Source organism: Scyliorhinus canicula, chromosome 9 (genome assembly GCF_902713615.1).
Source record: "Scyliorhinus canicula chromosome 9, sScyCan1.1, whole genome shotgun sequence".
Lineage (NCBI taxonomy): Eukaryota > Metazoa > Chordata > Chondrichthyes > Carcharhiniformes > Scyliorhinidae > Scyliorhinus > Scyliorhinus canicula.
In genome coordinates this window covers 143,318,580-143,337,796 of record NC_052154.1, presented here as the reverse complement: position 1 = coordinate 143,337,796, position 19,217 = coordinate 143,318,580, and the positions used below count along the sequence as shown (strand labels likewise).

The following is a 19,217-nucleotide window of genomic DNA, read 5'->3' as shown; positions in this document are numbered from 1 at the left end:
GATAAAGCCCAACCCTCATCCTTCTGAAATCTCACACCCATCTTTGTATGGACGCAGCCTGGAATTATAACAAAAGAGAAAGAGAGAGCCAGCGAAACTCATTATACTTGCAGAGGTGCAGCTGTCGCCTGAGGTGATCAATGGATTTTGACCAGAGACACACAAATTGATTGTTAACCTGAAACATGACCCAAGCATCTTGGGCCTATCAAAAGTTTTAATTTTGCATTCTTAATTTTGCTGTTACCACAAAGCAGGACTCGAGGCTGACAGCAGGTCTACCTCCAGTCTAAACCTCCTTGAAGGTTGGTTCTCTGTTAGGTTCCTGTTATTGCCTGCAGAATTGACCAAGTCTCTGTATACCAACGCCATCTTGCTGCACCATCACAACTTTGAAGGAATTCAGCAACTCCAGCTTTCAACTAGCTGAACCCGCTGGAAATTTATCTCCCACATGAAGGAACCCTCACTGGACTCAGACATTTTGGATTCTACCATTCGGGTGAAATAATATTTCTATCATTGGATTTTTTTTTGTTTCAAGGGTGGCACAGTGGTTGGCCCTTCTCACAGTGCCAGGGACCTGGGTTCAATTCCATCCATAGGTGACTGTCTTTATGGAGTTTGCATATTCTTCCCGTGTCTGCGTGGGTTTTCTCCAGGTGCTCTGATTTCCTCTCACAATCTAAAGATGTGCAGGTAAGGTGAATTGGCCATGCTAAATTGCCCCCTCGTGTCCAAAGGTTAGTTGGGGTTGCAGGGGAGTGGGCCTGGGCAGAGTGCTGTTTTGGCCAAACAGCTTCCTTTTGCACTGTAGAGATTCTGTATATCATGAAGTTATTCCTAGTTGTAAAACATTTCTTTCCTATCTCCTCCCCCTTAGTGTGTTTGTGTCTTTGTAGTTGCGATGACCGTCTCCTGGGTTGGAATACTTCTGATTTAGCCCTAAAGAGAGTTTGCTACACGTCACTTTAAAAATGACTTCTAAACAGAGGGTTTGGGGACACACCGTAACCTATTTTCAAAAATTAAAACACCTCAAGGACAGACTTTTAAGTTTGTCTCCCCTCTCTGTAACAGTCCTATAGAATAATAATGACTACATTTCTTTAAGCAAATCAGAATTAGCTGTAAAGTGCTTTAAGATGTCCTGTGGAGGGCAGCACGGTGGTGCAGTGGTTAGCACTGTCGCCTCACTGTGCTGAGATCGCAGGTTCAATCCCAGCTCTGGGTCACTATCCGTGTGGAGTTTGCACGTTCTCTTCGTGTTTGTGTGGGTTTCACCCCCATAACTCAAAGATGTGCAGGGTAGGTGAATTGGCCACATTAAATTGCCCCTTAATTGGAAAAAATGAATTGGGTACTCTAAATTTTTTTTTTAAAAGGTGTCCTGTGGTCATGAAGAGAATTACAAGCCTTTCCATTGTTTAGTGTACTCCGTACTTTGCTACTCAGATATCAAAATCCCCCAATATATTGATTGAATTACAAGTGTTGACCTGCAGTAACTTCTATTTCTCTTTGAATACTTTCAAGAAACATACTTTAAAAGGAAAGGTAAGTTTATGGAGAGTACTTTTGTCATCTTGACAGTCATCTTGATTCAATCAGCAATAGCTTGCCTTTGTAATGGAGTTGAAGGTGCATTTCACATTCCAGCATTGTACCAAGGGAGTGTTGCATTGTTGAAGGAACAATTTGAACAATCCATTGACCAAAGTCTCTGGTGGTTTAGGAGGACATAGAATACGTGATGGGCTAATGTTATAGAAAGTCATGAACTAGTTATTCAATTTGCTGCTTATGAACTTGCTGTGCAAAAATAGCTGTCATATTTACCTACAATTCAAATAAATTTTATGTGAAACAGTCAAAACTTTAGTGCCTTATTTCTTAGCTTTATCAATTTTTGTTTTTTATAAAGGAAACAAATAAACCTAATTTTCAAAATGGGGACATATCCCGTAATTCCCTTATTCACTGAGAATCAGTGGGGCACTGTCATGGGTTGCCTTGGATCACCTTTCTTGCAACCACTATTATGATCCCAGACCAGACCCCAACAGTGGCTAGGATACTGGACCGAATCCACAATATTTTAGTTTATTTTAAGACTTTGCAGAAAGAATGATTTGCTCCAGGAGTGATTGCATGAAAAAAATAGGGCTTCAGTATTTCTAAACTTTTAACTTCACACCCGAAATGATCAGCTTGCAATTACCCCTTAACACAACTATGCAATTTCCCATTAAATAACAAGAAAATAAGCAGTTTTTAATCCAGCTTAAAAGTGTCAGGGCATAGAGTAATACTTGCTTTATAAAACGGATTTGGCTCCAGTTGAAACCCCTTCAGAATCTGGCTGAATATCTTTGAATAGCTGCTTCAACTAGATTGTTTCAGCCTCTTTCTTGTCTTCAGACAAGAATGTTCTACTTTAAAATATTATCAATCTTTTTTTACTCTCCTACTTTGAAAGAATTGTGGACTTCCAGTCAGGCAGATCAGAACTCGGTTCCTCTCTCTTGAAGTTTCTCCAAAGTCTCCCTTTCAGAGCTCCACCCAGAAATGACCTCATCTCTCTAAGCTGGAAAACAAATTATCTCTTCAGGCTGCAATAGCACATTAACTTCCCAGGCACCTCCGCAGTCAAACAGTCCATTGGTGTAGACTGAAAATACATTCCTTGTCAATTTCACCTTCTATTTACTAGAAGCAAAACAAAGTCATTTTTTTAAAACCCTGACCACTGCAGCCACACACTATACCCCCAGGCTTTTAACTTTTAACTTGTCCCAATATTTAGACGCCAATATTCCTAAAATCCTCCAATTGTCACACCAGTCAAAGAGGGGGAAGGGGCTTGCAGCAATACTCCAGGTGTGGTCTCACCCAAGGGCCTGTATAACTGCAGTAAGACATCTCTCATCAGAACTCTCATCCTCTCGTATTGAAGGCCAACATACCATTTGCTTTCCTAACTACTTGCTGAACCTGCCTCTCCAGTTTCGTCGACTGGTGTACAAGCACACCCAGATCCCTTTTTACGCCCACACTTTCAAATATATCACTATTTTGACAATACTCCCTTTCTGTTTTTCTCACTGAAGTGTAAAACTTCACATTTAGCCGTACACATGCCATGTGATTGTCCCCTCTCAACTTGTCTAACTCACTTTGAAGCCTCCTTGCATCCTCCTCACAACTCATAATTCTGCTGAGGAAGCATTTCCTACAATGCCAACTTTACACCTTTCTTGAGATTAGTTGATGGTGTTACTACCAAAAGGTTGTCCATTCCTTAGCCCTCACTTAAAGCTCAATACAAACTTCAGTTCATAAAACCAGAAACGTATACTCGTTTGATGTGAAGAGCTTCTATTCAATATATTTTATAAAACAAAATATTTGACTTCATCACCTCTTTTATGAAGAGATCATTTTCATGACCACTTCATAAAATTGCAGTCCTCTTAATTAAGTCCTCATTATTGCAATAATTAGGATTTTGCAGCACAGCTATCCTACTGGAAATTTAGATTATTAGTATATTAACTTGATGTTCGCATTGAAGGGTTCCATTTTTATATTGGAAAAGAATCAGTAGATTGGTAAAAAATGGATAGAAGAGATATTTTTATGATTACAGCAGGTTCTGTTGTGTCATATATTTTGTGTATTAAATTAGCACAAACCTATATTGGTAAATTATATTCTATATATTTACATGCATTTATTTAGCACACTTTGCTCTGAATATGTTGCTGATACACTTGAACAAGCATCAATATAGTATTGGCTATTTAAATACATGCCTAAGAATTTGCTAATTTAATGCATCATACTTAATTATTGTGTATTTCAGAGCGCCCTGCAACAACTCCATATGTAACTCGCTTCCTGAATACCAGAACAATGAAGGAGACGTTTAAGAACTACGTGGAGCTCCTTGTGAGTACAGCCTTGGATCCAGACATGATTGAGGCATCAGAACAAAGTAATGGTAAATATAGATTTTTATTGGTGATTCTGGTTTTCACTTCATAGCATGAATAGATGTTCTGCTGTCTACATTGTGCAATACAGGAATATGGAGAAATTAATCTTGGCAAAGCAAATAGTGGCTGTCATACTGTAACTTTTCCTGCCTATAGTTCCTTTGTCTGCCCACCCATCTGTTGCAGGTACATTTCTTGCTATTCTTTAACTTTGGATGGCCTACCAAACTTCTCACGAATTGGGCAGAACGGTGGCGCAGTGGGTTAGCCCTGTTGCCTCACGGCGTCGAGGTCCCAGGTTCGATCCCAGCTCAGGGTCACTGTCTGTGTGGAGTTTGCACATTCTCCCCGTATTTGCGTGGGTTTCGCCCCCACAACCCAAAGATGTGCAGAGTAGGTGGCTTGGCCATGCTAAATTGTCCCTTAATTGGAAAAAATTAATTGGGTACTCTAAATTTATTTTTTTTAAACTTCACACGAATCTGCTTTGCAGCCAGATATTAGGCGATGCCCAAGAATGGGCTGAGTTGATTTTCATTTTGGTTTGCTCAGGGGAACAGCATGCTGGCCCACCACAATTTCACAGCAAAGCTGGGGAATTTACCAAAAGAAGGTCCTGCCATAATACTGTACATTTGTGGACTTCTGTTAGATGCACAAGCATAAGAATATTCTTGTTTTGTGAATATCTTCTCTACTGCTAACCTGTTGCAGTATTTAGTTGTGGTGTCACCATAGCTGTAAGCAATTCCTAATCATAGATGTATTTTTGAGGAATAGGGTTGCTTCCATAGGAAACAATGATAATTATTGGAGAGATGCTCCATGGCGAGTCTAGGATTTTCCAGAAGTTAGTTCAGATAAATATTGACAGAAGTGTTGAAGCAGGTCAACTTATAAACCAAGCATGTGCTTTTTAATAGGGGCTTACGGTATAGAAACAAGGAAGTCATGCAAAACCTTTAAATACCACTGGTTAAGGCTTAGCTGGGGTATTGTGACCATTTTGGGGCACCAAACTTTGGGAAAGATTTCAAAAGCTTGGGCGAGAAAGCTAAAGAGATTTACTGGAGTGACGCCGGGGATGTGACTTCAGTTGAGAGACTGAAGAAGCTTTGATTGTTTTCCTTTAACCAGAGTAGATTATGGCGAGATATGATAGTGCTGTTCAAAATGTTGATGTGTGTTAAGTAAATACGGTGAAACTATTTCCTCTGGCAGGAAGATCAGTAACCCAAGCTCACAGATTTAAAGCAACAGACAATTGAGACAGTTCTTAGTGAATTGATATCTCCAGACCTGGATTGTACAACTTGAAAGGGTGGAGGAAATAGATAAGTAGATTCAATCACAACGTTCAGAAGCAAATGAGGCAGCAGTTGCATGAGAACACCACTACCTGCAAGTTCTTCTTCAAGCCGGGGGGGTTCCGGTGACGATGATGGGCTGAGCAGTCGCACGACAGGTGGCTCTCGTCCAGCGGACCCGTAAAATAACCTCTTTCTAGCAAAAACTCGTCAAAAAACTCATCAATTTGTTCCCCAAACCTTAGTAGGACGGGGGAAGAAAGAAAGAGAGAGAAAAATACTGGGTAAAAGCCAGTTCAGGGGCCGAACGGAGACCAGGAATGGAAGCGGCCTGAAACTGAGACAGTCAGACGAGTCAATCAATGCACGAGGCGACGGAGCGCAGGTTTCGCAGGAACAAGAAGGGCAGACCAGCACGAATAAAGCCCTCCCTCACCGGGAGGGAACCGGTACCGGCAAGAGATAAAAACGGATATACAGGCCGCAGTGAAAGACGCGATGGCCAAAACTTTGGTGCTGATACAGGTCGCCCTGAACAGAGCGGAAAAGAGAATGGAAGCCCCAGACGCAACCATCAAAGACCTGGAGAAAGCCGCAAACCGACCAGGGCGATCGGACCGCGGCACTAGAGAAAGAGGTGGCAAGGTTGGTCACGATGCAGGACAGCCTGAGGGGAAAAGTCGAGGATCAGGAAAACTGCCCAAGGAGTCAAAACAATTGAGGGCAGGGATCCCACGAACTACGTGGCCCAGATGCTGGGAAACCTGGTGGGAAGGGAGACTTTCCCTAACCTCCAGAAATAGACACGGCTCACCGGTCGCTGCGACCGAAACCGAAAGCCGGGGAACAACAGAGGGCAATAATAGTCACAATGCACCGGTACCAGGACTGGGAAAGAATCTTGCACGGGGCCAGGCAGTCCAAGAACTGCAGTTGGGAAAGACACAGAATCAGTATTTACCAAGACATTGGGGCTGACCTGACCAAGCACAGGGTGGACTTTAACAGAGTGAAAGCTGCGCTGTACAAGAACGGTGTACGCTTTGGTATGCTGTACCCAACCAAGCTCTGGATCACATATCAGGGCAAAGAACATTTTTTCACAGCCCCTACCGAAACAGACAAGTTCATCACTGAGTGCGGACTGGAGCAACGACAACGGAAGAAACTAGAAAGAACCCATTGCAAAGAATGACAGCGCAGCAGCAAGCCGACATGGGGGAGGGGGGGGAAGAGAGAGAAATATCTCTCCTCCCCTTCCGCTGCCACGCACGCACGCACGCACGCACACACACACACACACACACACACACACACACACACACACACACACACACCCCCCAACCCCTCCGGAGGAAGGCGACAGAATAGCTACAAAGAAGCACTGCAAGCAACCACTTGGTATGGTTTCTGGGCGAAGGGAGATCCCTGAGTACAGGGGCCTACATACATGGCGGACGCACAGCTGGTGGCCATGTTGGGTGCCCCTGGACAAAGGGAAACCCTGGAGTGTAGGGACATATCCACATGGCGGACGCACAGTTGGTGGCCATGTTGGGTGCTTCCTGGACAAAGGGAAACCCCGGAGCGCAGGGACCCAGCCGCGTGGGGAGAACAGTATTAGGGGGCTGTCCAAGATGGCCTTAATCAAAGGGAAACCCCGGAGCGCAGGGTCCCGTCCACCAGATACGCATGGTTAATCCTACAGGAGCGGGGGGACAAAAGTCACCTGGAATCTCAGGGGACTTAACAGCCCAGTGAAAAGATCCAGAGTCTTCACCCACCTAAGCAACATGAAAGCCGACAGTCTTCCTCCAAGAGACACACTTGAGAGAGCAGGACCGACTGCAGGTCAGGAGGTGCTGGGTGAGACCGATCTACAATTCTTGTTACAAGATGAGGGCCAGGGGTTAGCCGTACTAATTAAAAAGAGGACGATGTTTAAGGCGATGAAGACTTTTGATTGATATTTAGTGTTACATGTACCGAAGTACAGTGAAAAGTTTTTTTCTTTAGCCAAGGCAACGTACATAAACATACATGGTAGTCAAAAGGATAATTGACAGAGTACATTGGCAAATGGTACATCATCAAATAGTGATTGGTTACAGTGCTGAACAAGGGCCAAATGGTTACGGACCCAGGGAGACGGTACGTCATCGCCAGCGGGGCTCTAGACGGGGCACCGGTAGTCCTCGTTGACATGTACGTTCCCAACTGAAACAACATGAAATTCATAAAAAACGACCATGGCGGAAATCCCCGACATAGCTACGAACAGATGGGGCAGTGGACCCTTGGTAGCTCACCCATCCAGGGAGGATGGAGTTCTCTTTCTTTTCCCCAGGGCATGGCCTATATTTTAGGATCGACTTCTTTGTGGTGAGAAAATCGGTACTTCCAGGGCTGGTCAAGGCGGAATATTCCGCAAATATGATCTCCACAGAAGGGCAGTGCCCAACACCCCATATGGAGGTTCGACACTACATTACTGGCTGACAAGGCCTTCAGCGAGAAAGTATCACAGGCCATAGCTGAGTACACAAAGAACAACCAGAACAGGGAGGCCTCACCCTGCACGTTCTTGGAGGCGCTAAAGGCTGTTGTTGGAGGGGAAATTATCGCCTTTAAAGCGTGAAGAGAGAGCAGCTAGACAACAGCTGGTCACGTCCATACTGGAGGTAGACCGTAAATACGCCGAGGCCCCGACCATCAAGCTCCTGGTGGAGAGGAAAAAGCTACAAATGGACTTTGACCTGCTCTCAATGAGGAAAGCGGTGCACCAACTCTGCCGAGCACGAAGGACCCTATACGAGACAAAGCCAGCCACCTGCTGGCGCACCAGTTGAGAAAGCAGGCTGCCACAAGAGAGATCACACAAATTAGAAACAGCAGAGGCACATTAGAAACAGACCCATACAAGGTCAACAAAACCTTAGAGGCCTTTTACCGGGGACTGTACACCTCGAAGCCCCAAGCAGGTGACTCGGGGATGAAACTGTTCCTCGATGGACTTGACATACGGGTCGTGGGGAGGACAGGAAACGGGGCCTGGAAGCACCTCTAGAACTAGAGGCGATCGTGGAGAGTATTAGCTCCATGCAGGTGGGGAAGGCACCGGGATCGGACAATTTCCCGGCCGATCTCTACAAAATGTTTGCGACAGCACTGGCCCCGCACCTGCGAGATGTTTACAGACTTGCTGGCGAGGGGCACACTGCCACCTATGCTGGCAACAGGCCTCAATACCTAAGAAAGACAAAGACCCAACGGACTGCAGTTCATACAGACCCATCTCACAACTAAACGTAGACGTGACAATATTGGCCAAGGACCTAGCCAAAAGGCTGGAGAACTGCGTACCGGAGCTGGTCGCAGAGGATCAAACGGGCTTTGTCAAAAGTAGACAGCTGACATCGAACATCAGGCGCCTGCTGAACGTGATCATGACCTCATCTGGGAAGAGAACACCCGAGATGATTGTGAAAAGACGTTCGACAGAGTCGAGTGGAAGTACCTCATAGAGGTACTGGAGCGGTTCGTGCTCGGAACAGGATTCACCTCCTGGGTAAAGCTCCTGTGCAACGCTCCCATAACTAGCGTTCGGACTAACACCACGTCGCTGCTGTTTGCCCTATCGATTGAACCACTAGCGATCACACTCAGAACAGCAAAGAACTGAAGGGAGAATCCAAAGAGTAGCAGAGAGCACAGAGTCTCACTCTAGGCGGATGACCTGCTCCTCTACATCTTGGACCCACAAAGCAGCATGGAAGGAATCATTGCGCTCCTGAAAGAGTTTGATACCTTCTCTGGCTACAAACTCAACATGAATAAAACTGAGATCTTCACGGTGAGCCCGCAAGGGGGGGAGGCCCCACTGGTGGGACCTCTGTTTCAACAAGCCTGACACAAATTTTGCTACCTGGGGATTCAAATCGCTCATGACTGGACAGGGATCCACATGTGGAAACTGACCAGTCTGACAGAGGAAGTAAATAAGGGCCTGCAGAGATGTTACACACTCCCACTCTCCCTGGCGGAGAGACTGCAGATGATCAAAATGAATAAGCTGCCCAGGTACCTCTTCCTACTTAGTTCCATCCCGATCTATATCCCCAAGGCCTTTTTCAACTCACTGGACAAACTAATCATGGCATTTGTATGGGAGGGTGAAGAATGCAAGGATCCCAAAGAAGGTCCTACAGAAATCAAAATCCAGGGGATGACTAGCCCTTCCAAACCTACAATGCTACCACTAGGCAGCGACAGCAGAAAGAGGGAGGGGAATAATAGAGGGGAACCAGAAGGGAGAAATAAGAATCATAGAATTTACAGTGCAGAAGGAGGCCATTCGGCCCATCAAGTCTGCACCCAAAAAGAAAGAGCACCCACTTAAGCCCACACCATCCCAGTAACCCCACCTAACCCAAGGGCAATTTTAGCATGGCCAATCCACCTAACCTGCACATCGTTAAACTGTGGGGGGAAACCAGAGCACCCGGAGAAAACCCACGCAGACACAGGGAGTACATGCATATTCCACACAGACAGTGATCCAAGCCGGAAATCGAACCTGGGATCCTGGAGCTGTGAAGTGACTGCTAACCTCTGTGCTACCGTACTGGCCAGAAGGGAACATAAACTGGGGAGAAAGCACAGGGGCGGTTAATGGCCACACTAAACACAGCAAGGCGAAAAGAGAAAGAAAGAACAGGAAGAAGGAACGACCCATGGCCGAAGCTTATTGTACAGCAATTTAAAAAGCTAACCAAAAAGTGTAAATAGCATCAGGGGCATCACCCAAGTGCCCCTCCCACCCTGTTTTGTAAAATAAAAAGTAGTAAATGGGGCGGAACTCCTTTCTCATTGCATTTATTACTTCCTTTGTTTTTGTTTTTGTGTGTGTATATTTGTAATTATATAATGTACAAAACTCAATAAAAGTTTTTTTTTAAGTTCCTCTTCAAGCCACACACCACCTTCACTTGAGCCTGTATTGCCATTCTTTCATTGTCATTGGATTATAAATCTGGATTTCTCCTTAAAGTTTTACTGCAGATGTATAGCGCCCTGGTGAGATCGCACCTGGAATATTGTGTGTAATTTTGGTCTCCTTACTTCAGAAAGGTTACATTGGCCATAGAGAGAGTGCAATGGAGATTCACTTGACTAATCCTTGGGTGGTGGGATTGTTCTATGTGGAGTGATTGAGGAGACTGGGCCTGTACTCTCCAGTTTAGAACAATGAGAGTCTCCGAATAAGAGGGAGGTAATTTAGAACCAAGATGAGGTGGAATTTCTTCAGTCAGAGGGTGGTGAATATTTGGGATTCACTATCCCACATAGCTGTGAAAGCTCAGTCATTGAGTACATTCAAAGCAGATGTCAATTGATTTCTAGATACCAATGACACCAAGGGATCCAGGGACCCGTTGAATAGCGAAGCAGGCTTGAGGGGCCAAATGGCCTATTCCGGCTCCTATTTTCCAAACAGCATTGTCGGTGTAACTACACCATGTGGACTGCAACAATTCAAAATGTGACTGAACCACCACCTCAAAGACAGCAAATGCTGGATGCTCACATCTCAAGAATGAGTCAAAGTCAAATTAGTCGTTTGAAAGACGGAGGTTGAGGGGGGACCTGATTGAGGTCGACAAAATTATGAGAGGTATGAACAGGGTGGATAGCAACAAGCTTTTTCCAAGGGTGGGGGTATCAATTACAAAGGGTCACGATTTCAAGGTGAGAGGGGGAAAGTTTAAGGGAGATGTGCGTGGAAAGTTTCTTTACGCAGAGGGTGGTGGGTGCCTGGAACGCTTTGCTAGCGGAAATGGTAGAGGCGGCACAATAGCATCATTTAAGATGCATCTAGACAGATATATGAACGGGTGGGGAACAGAGGGAAGTAGATCCTTAGAAAATAGGCGACAGGTTTAGATAAAGGATCTGGATTGGCGCAGGCTGGGAGGGCCGAAGGGCCTGTTCCTGTGCTGTAATTTTCTTTGTTCTTTCTATGAATCCTTCGCCATCCCTGAATTTCATCTCGTCTAAAACGCTTCTAGATTTTTATGCAATTTTTTTAACGAACTCCACAGAATGCAGAAACATACTGTTGTAGAGATTGGAGATGAGATTAAATGAGCTGAGGAGCCTTTCTAAGGATGGTCATCAGTTCACTTCTCCACTATAGAAATGGTCATTTATATTCAACAAAGGTGTCCTTTCAGAACTACAGTGAAATAACCTTTTACATTTCAATAACCCTTCAATGTAAGCTTACTTTGATCTCTTGTAGATGAGATGTATTTGCCACATATGAGAAAAATTGATAGTATGCTGAATGAAAACAAGAAGAGAATGATTTTGAAGTATCCATTGGAGCCAGCACTCAAGGTGAGAACTTTTTCAAAACTATACTTGCCATTCTCTGAGAATAGTGTCATTATGCAATGTAGCTGTTCGATCCACACAAGTATGTGGTGCCAGTACTGATATGGAAGTAAGTTATTGCTCCTTACGGTGTTTGGGAGCAATGGATTGTAGTATGATTACTGGTAGTTCTGAGGTTTGTCTATTGGAATCAGGAGAAATCCTGTTTTGATCAAAACTGATTACAGATCTAGTGGTTTATCGGTGACTGTAGGAACGAGACCATGTTGGATTTCGAACCATCTGGATTTTGGATGGTTTGGGCTGTGGATGGTTCAGGATAAGCTGAGTTGAGTGGGGTCAAAGGTTGCATCAAGCGTGAGAAGATAACAGCTAGCAAGCAAAAAAGTGGACAATAAGTCCGGCACCATGGAATGTCGAACCACATTGCCCAGTTAATTTTTTTTTATCCACAACTCCGGGTTTCGGGCAATGTACCTGTAAATAACTCCCAAATTTTTGCCCCCTCACTTAACCTATGTATATCCATTAGCGTCTTCCTCCTCTTGACAGCTAACTTTCTTACCAATCTTGGTGTCATCAGCAAATTTAGCTACCATTCAGTTCCTACATTGATATAGATTGCAAATAGTTGAGGCCTCACAGCACTGATCCTATGGGCCCTTGCCAACCTGCGAGAGATCCATTTTCTCCTTACTCTGTGCTTCCTGTTAGCTAACCAATCCTTTATCCATGCTAATATGTTACCCCCTACACCATTTGTCATTATCTTGCAGTAACCTTTGATGTGGCACCTTGTCAAATGCATTGAAATCCAAGTACACCACCTCTACAGGTTCCCCCTTATCCAACTTGGTTGTTACTTGCTGAAAGAGATGTAATAAATTAGTTAAACATTATTCCCTTTCATAAAACAATGTTGATTCTGGTTGATTTATTTTTTTAAATTTAGAGTACCCAATTTATTTTTTCCAATTAAGGGGCAATTTAGTGAGGCCAATCCACCTACCCTGCACACCTTTGGGTTGTGGAGGCGAAACCCAAGCAAACACGGGGAGAATGTGTAAACTCCACACGGTAGTGACCCAGAGCTGGGGTCGAACCTGGGACCTCGGCGCGTGAGGCAGCTGTGCTAACCACTGTGCCACCGTGCTGCCCTGCTGATTCTAACTGATAGGATTTTTTGTGTATTCTGCTCAAACTCCTTAGTAATGGATTCTAGTAATTTCCTTATGAGAGATGTTAGGCTAACTGGCTCTCATCCCCTGCTTTCTGTCTTTCTCTAGAATAAAGACCATGAGACATAGGAGCAGAATTAGGCTATTTGGTCTATCAGATCTGCTCTGTCATTCAATCATGGCTGATATGTTCCTCATCCCCATTCTCCTGCCTTCTCTCATAACCCCTGATCCCCTTATTAATCAATAACCTACCTACCTATCTAATAATAATAATCTTTCATTATCACAAATATGAAGTTACTGTGAAAAGCCCCTAGTCGCTACATTCCGGTGCCTGTTCGGGTAAGCTGGTACGGGAATTTAACCCATGCTGCTGGTCTTGTTCTGCATTACAAACCAGCTGTCTAGCTCACTGAGCTAAACCAGCCCATCTTAATTTGGGGAGACTGGCCTCATCTCCGATTCTCATGGACCCTTCCAGAAAGTAAGGAATTTATAACCAATGAAGGAGGGGGGGGTCATAAAATAGGGTGGGTGCCAATCCCACCACCTTCCCACTCAGCACCGAGTTCACCCCCAGATCACCAAAATTGGCAGCCCATCCGCCATATTTATATAGATTGGGTGTCAATTGTGCTTGTTTTCAGACCAGTTTACCCCAATAACACATAATACAGTAGTCCCCCGTTATAACGCGGGTGTTCGGGTCCAAGACAGCCACCCGCGTTGTAACCGAGCCGCGGATATCCAAGATGGCGGATATCGAAATGAATGAACGAGAGGAAACATCGCTGACTATGCTGAACATTGCTGAATGGAAGGGCGTTTTAAATAAGAAACAGCAAAGTTCGTTCAAGTCTTAAATCAAGTTTTAAATGTATTAAAATATATACAATAATATACAGTATACATACAATAATATACTTAAAATTGTACTTACACGCATATTTTTAAAATCATTTTAAAAAGTCTGTGAGTTTCCTCTGGCACATCCCCTTCCTCATCTTGACTTGTGCTTGTCTCTGGAGGTTCTTCAGGTGCAGGATGTATATTGGGTCGAAGTCTTGCTGCTCTGTGTATGCTATGAGCCACTTCAGGTGCGTGATGGCATCCGAGTGGCTCTTTGCCACTGTGGGCTGGGGTTCTTCTTCTTCTTCTGCCTCCTCTTGGGTGACCTGGTCGATGATCTCCTCCTCTGTGAATGTTTCTGCAGGTGCCATGTCATCCTCTGCTGCTGCCCACCTGTCCACCCAATCCTGGAGTGTTAGGTTCTCATCCAGTTGGTCCTCTAGCCTCTCCTCAGCTGCCCTGATCTCTGCTTCAGTAAAGCCTACGGAATCCTCTTCATCCGGGTAATGTTGGGGTCGTGGGAGTGCTGCTCCTAGGGCCTTGTTCCAGCAGTTGGCGATGGTCTTCTCTGTCACAGCTCCCCAGGCCTTCCCTGCCAGATAACAGGCATCCTTGATGGTGATGGCTTTCAGGTAATCTGGGACAGTGAGAGGAGAGTCTATCATTTCCAGGATAAGTTCCTTTTTGTACACAGACTTGAAGGTCTGAATGATGCCAGCATCACATGGCTGGATCTTGCTGGTGGTGTTCTTTGGGAGATAGAGCACTTGGATCTGCCCATCCCTGGTCTTGAGAACATCTCCCTGAGGGTGGGCTGAGCAGTTGTCCAGTAGGAGTGTGGCCTTCTGCGGTAAGTTGCGGGCTCTAAGGTGGTCCCTGACACTGGGTACGAAGAACTTGAAGAACCACTCCTCAAATAAGAAAGCTGTCATCCAGGCTTTGCCAGAGTTCCGGTAGGTAATGGGTAGGTTCTCCATGTTGATGTGGTGAAAGCATCTAGGAGACTTGAATTTGCCCACAATCAATGGCTTCAGCTTGTGGGTTCCCGTGGCATTGCTGGCAGACAGGATGGTGAGCCTGTTCTTGGCTTGCTTGTACCCCAGAGTCTTGTGGGCATCATCCTTGACAGCTAGGGTCTTGTCAGGCAGCATCTTCCAGTAAAGCCCTGACTCATCTGCATTGTAGAGTTGCTCTGGGGTCAGCTCCTCTTGCACCATGTAGTTCTTGAGGATGTCGGGAAAGGGTGCTGCGGCTCCTGAGTCGGCGGATCTCTGTTCACCACTGATGGTAACTGCACCTATCCCATGTCTTTTCTGGAACCGATGGAGCCAACCCTTGCTGGCTACGAAATTGCTGTCCTCTGGGTGGAGCTGGTGATGGAACTTCTCAGCCTGAGTCCTGATGATAGGTCCAGATAGGGGGGTGCCACCAGACTGTTCCTGGACAAACCAGGTGAACACAGCCTTCTCTAAGTTACTGTCACTAGCGTTCCTTGCCTTTTTCCTGCTAAGCCCTTCACTCTGAGAAACTGTCCCAACATATGCTCTTAAATTGGGCTCATCTTTCACCCACCCACGGAGGGTTGACTCTGGTACACCAGTCTCTCTGGATAATTTTGCCTTCGTTTCCCCGTTTCGAAGCCGGTCTATCAAATGTATCTTTTGACTCACTGAGTAAGACTTGCGCTTAAACATTTTGAACGACACGACAGCAACTGAACTCGAACTCGAAGATACCTGCACTGGAAAAGGTATCCCTTTTATGGCTGTGTAACTGGGCTAATCGGTCGCGGCTACTCATCGCGGCTAATCGTTCTACAGTACAAGACAGTGATCATCGCTGCTAATCGGTCTAATCATCGCGGGTAATAATCGCTGCTAATCGGTCTAATCGCGGGTAATCATCGCTGCTAATCGGTCTAATCATCGCGGCTCAAAAAGGTGCTGTTTCAAAAAGAGTTTAAAATGAGTCAAGTAAGTTGGGGTCCATAAACCCCCCCGCCGTATATCGCGAACCGCGGTATTGCGGGGCGCGTTATAACGGGGGACTACTGTATATGCTATAAAATGGACTACCTCTTCACTCACCTGATGAAGGAGCTATGCTCCGAAAGTTCGTGATTTAAACCTGTTGGACTTTAACCTGGTGTTTAAGACTTCTTAGTATGCCCAACCCAGACCAACGCCAGCATCTCCACATCTTAAAATGGTTTGGTTAGTCGGGTGGGAGTGGGCAGCCCAATTTTACAATGAGCTTTTGAGGGCAGAAAAGAAGGCAGAGGGGCTGCTCTTTGAGACCAGCCCCCCCCCCCCCCACCCCCATTTCTACCTGCCTGCTGCACCCCCCCCCCCTACCCATTTCCCTAACCAGCCCCAACACTTCCAGCTCAAGACCCTGGACTTACCTGGCTCTCGGATCCATTGGCCTTTTTCTTGATTGCAGCCCCCATGAATGCACTCTTGGCACTGCCTGGACTGATGGAGCAGGCGGCTAATCAGATTATGGCTGCAGGATGTGCTGAATTGGATCTGCGCCAATTTTGCAGTGGGGAGGAGGGGCGGAGTGCCGTCCATCCCCTGCTTTCTGGTATCGCTGCAGATACTATCTTTTTTTTAATTTAGAGTGCCCAATCATTTCTTTTCCAATTAAGGGGCAATTTAGTGTGGCCAGTCCACCTACCCTGCACATCTTTGGGTGAAATCCAGGTAGACACTGGGAGAATGTGAAAACTCCATACACACAGTGACCTGGGTCCGGGATCGAACCCGGATCATCAGCTCCGTAAGCAACAGGGCTAACCACGACGCCACCAAGCCGCCCTGCAGATACCACTTTTAAGATTCTAGGATGCACGCCATCTGGCCCCGGGGACTTGTCAGCCTTTATGTCTAATAGTTTTTAAACACCTGTCCTTGGTGATAGTGATTGTTTTAAGTTCCTCCTTCCCTTTCACCGCTTGATTTTCACTTGACTTTGGAAAATCCGCTATGGTGAAGACAGATGCAAAATACCTGTTCAATGCCTCTGCCTATTCCTTGTTTTCCATTACCAATTCTCCAGGCGCAGTCTCTAAAGGACCAACTGTAGCTTTAGTTACTTTTTCTTATTTAAATACTTAAAACTCTTTTATCTGTTTTTTTTTTAATGATTTATTTGCAAACATGTATCAAAACAAGTTACAGCGAACAAACACCCCGGGAAACATACTTCCCTACAATCAACTATACAGTCTGTACAGAATTTTCCTCTTTTTCACCCCTGCCCTCTCCCCCACGGTGCCCCTCAAACACGGTCACAAACATCCCCCACCTTTCCTCAAACCCCCCTGAAGAGCCCCTTAACTCATTTTATCTTCTCTAAACGCAGGAAGTCGTTCAGGTCACCCAACCAAGCTGCTAACCCTGGTGGCAATGCCAATCGCTACTCCAGCAAAATTCTCCACTGTGTAATCAGAGAGGCGATGACCAAGACATCGGCCTGCCTCCTCTCCATGATCTCCGGCTTCTCTGAGACCCCAAATATCGCCACCAAAGGGTCCGGGTCCTCCACCTCCTCCACTATCCTAGCTAAGACTCCCGCCCAGAATCTTCCCAATTTTTAGTAACCCCAAAACATGTGCACGTGATTCACTGGCCCCCGCCCACACCTCTCTCACTCATCTGCTACCCCCCTGAAAGAACCCACTCATTCTTGCTCAAGTCATATGCACCCTGTGCACCACCTTAAACTGTATCAGGTTCATCCTTGCACATGAGGAGATTCCGTTTACTTACTATCTGTTTTATATTATCAGCCAGTTTTTTTCTCATTCTCTACTTTCTCTATATTTTAAAATCAATTTGCTGATTAGGTTTTTCAATTTATTTTTACAATAAATCGAATAAAGTAACAAAAAAAATCAGTGCAAAACAGGTAGAACAGGAGTTACAGTAAGCATAGGAGAAAGCAAGAGAGGATAAATTCCGAACAAGTAAACTTAAGGAACTGGCGCCTCTAGTTTATATATTGAATCAATTCAGCAGCAGATTAACAAATTGAGTGGAAGGAAGGAGGAATAGTTCATGATGCATGTCTTTTATGCATTGCAATACCAAGATTAATAAAATGAGGCCACAGAAGAAGAATAGGACCGGATTTTCATGCCACAACCGGGTATGCGCCATGACACCCCTCCCCTAACTCATTTTACGCAAGAGGCACCAAAGCATCCTCAAAATGTTCCTTTTATGGATAAAGGACTGTTTGTACCAATGCAGGGTAATGCGATCCCATTATAATAACAAAAATGCAAACAAATCATGACCATAGTAGTTCTGAGAGGACAATCCTCAAATAAGACTGAGGACCCATAGGATTAAAACACAGCCAAACTGTCATTACCACTAGTATACAATCTCCTCAACAAGTAGGAGAGAAGAGTGGCAACTACTGCCTCACGGCACTGAGGACCTGGTTTCGATCCCAGTCCTGGGTCACTGTCCGTGTGGAGTTTGCACATTCTCTTCATGTCTGTGTGGGTCTCACCCCCACAGCCCAAAAAGATGTGCAGGGCAGGTGGATTGGTCACATTAAATTGCTCCTTAATTGGAAAAAAAAATTGGATACTCATTTTATATTTTAAAAAACAAGTAGAGAGAAAGAAAGCCAACAGGGGAATGGCAGTCAAATGTTCCTCCCACATTCTAAACCCACCTATGAAGATTTATATCCACTACCCACCCTCCAGCAATGGCAGCACTCGACTCTGCCGTGATTAAGACACGGATAATAAGCACACAGCACATCTACTATGAATAAGCTAATACACTCCAGGAGAAGACGACGACATTCTACATAGTCCTCAAATATTAGCATATCCCCAGAAACAGGATAAGAGACAATACATTCAGACAAACCACACATAATTGGGAAAGATTCCGGGTTAAAGCTTTGTGTTCTTCCAAGTTTCAGGCCATCAGTCCAAATCCTTGTCCTTCATGGCCTTGATGAAGGCCAAAGTAGCAGTTAGATTATCAAAGGACTTAGCAGAGTCAGCTATCATTTTCAGAGTTGCAGGTAAAGCATAACGGAATTCACTCCAGCCATCCTGAGTTGCCTTCAAACTTCATCAAGGCCTTCAATGCTTAAGGGAAAATCTTGGTCCCAGGCCTATAATAATTTGCTTCCACAATTTTAAAGATTGACAGAAGGTCCTAAAACAGCAAAATCTAGTGGGACCTGCTCCACAAGGGAGCAAAGATTTCCTTTTTCCAGGACTTTTCAGCGGCGACACAGATTAAGCATTTTGGGTTTGGGCAGGGTTTTGCGGATTGGGTCCGGCTGCTGTACCAGGCACCGGTGGTGAATGTGCAGACGAACCGGGTGAGCTTGGACTACTTTATGTTGTACCAGGGGACGAGGCAGGGATGTCCACTCTCCCCACTGGCGATGGTGCTGAGAGCGTTGAGGGTCTGGCAGGGGATTATTGCTCGTTCTGGGTGAGTGTG

The 19,217-nt window shown here is 45.3% G+C and overlaps 1 protein-coding gene across 3 annotated transcripts in view; it reads left to right on the top strand.

Moving 5' to 3' along the window:
- Positions 1–19,217, top strand: part of qser1 (glutamine and serine rich 1) — a 224,330-nt gene that overhangs the window by 185,358 nt on the left and 19,755 nt on the right. For all 3 annotated transcript variants that reach the window (XM_038807829.1, XM_038807828.1, XM_038807827.1), the window contains 2 exons: positions 3,866–4,003; positions 11,607–11,704. In XM_038807829.1, the coding sequence (XP_038663757.1) occupies positions 3,866–4,003; positions 11,607–11,704 (236 nt within the window). The remainder of the gene's footprint in view (positions 1–3,865; positions 4,004–11,606; positions 11,705–19,217) is intronic.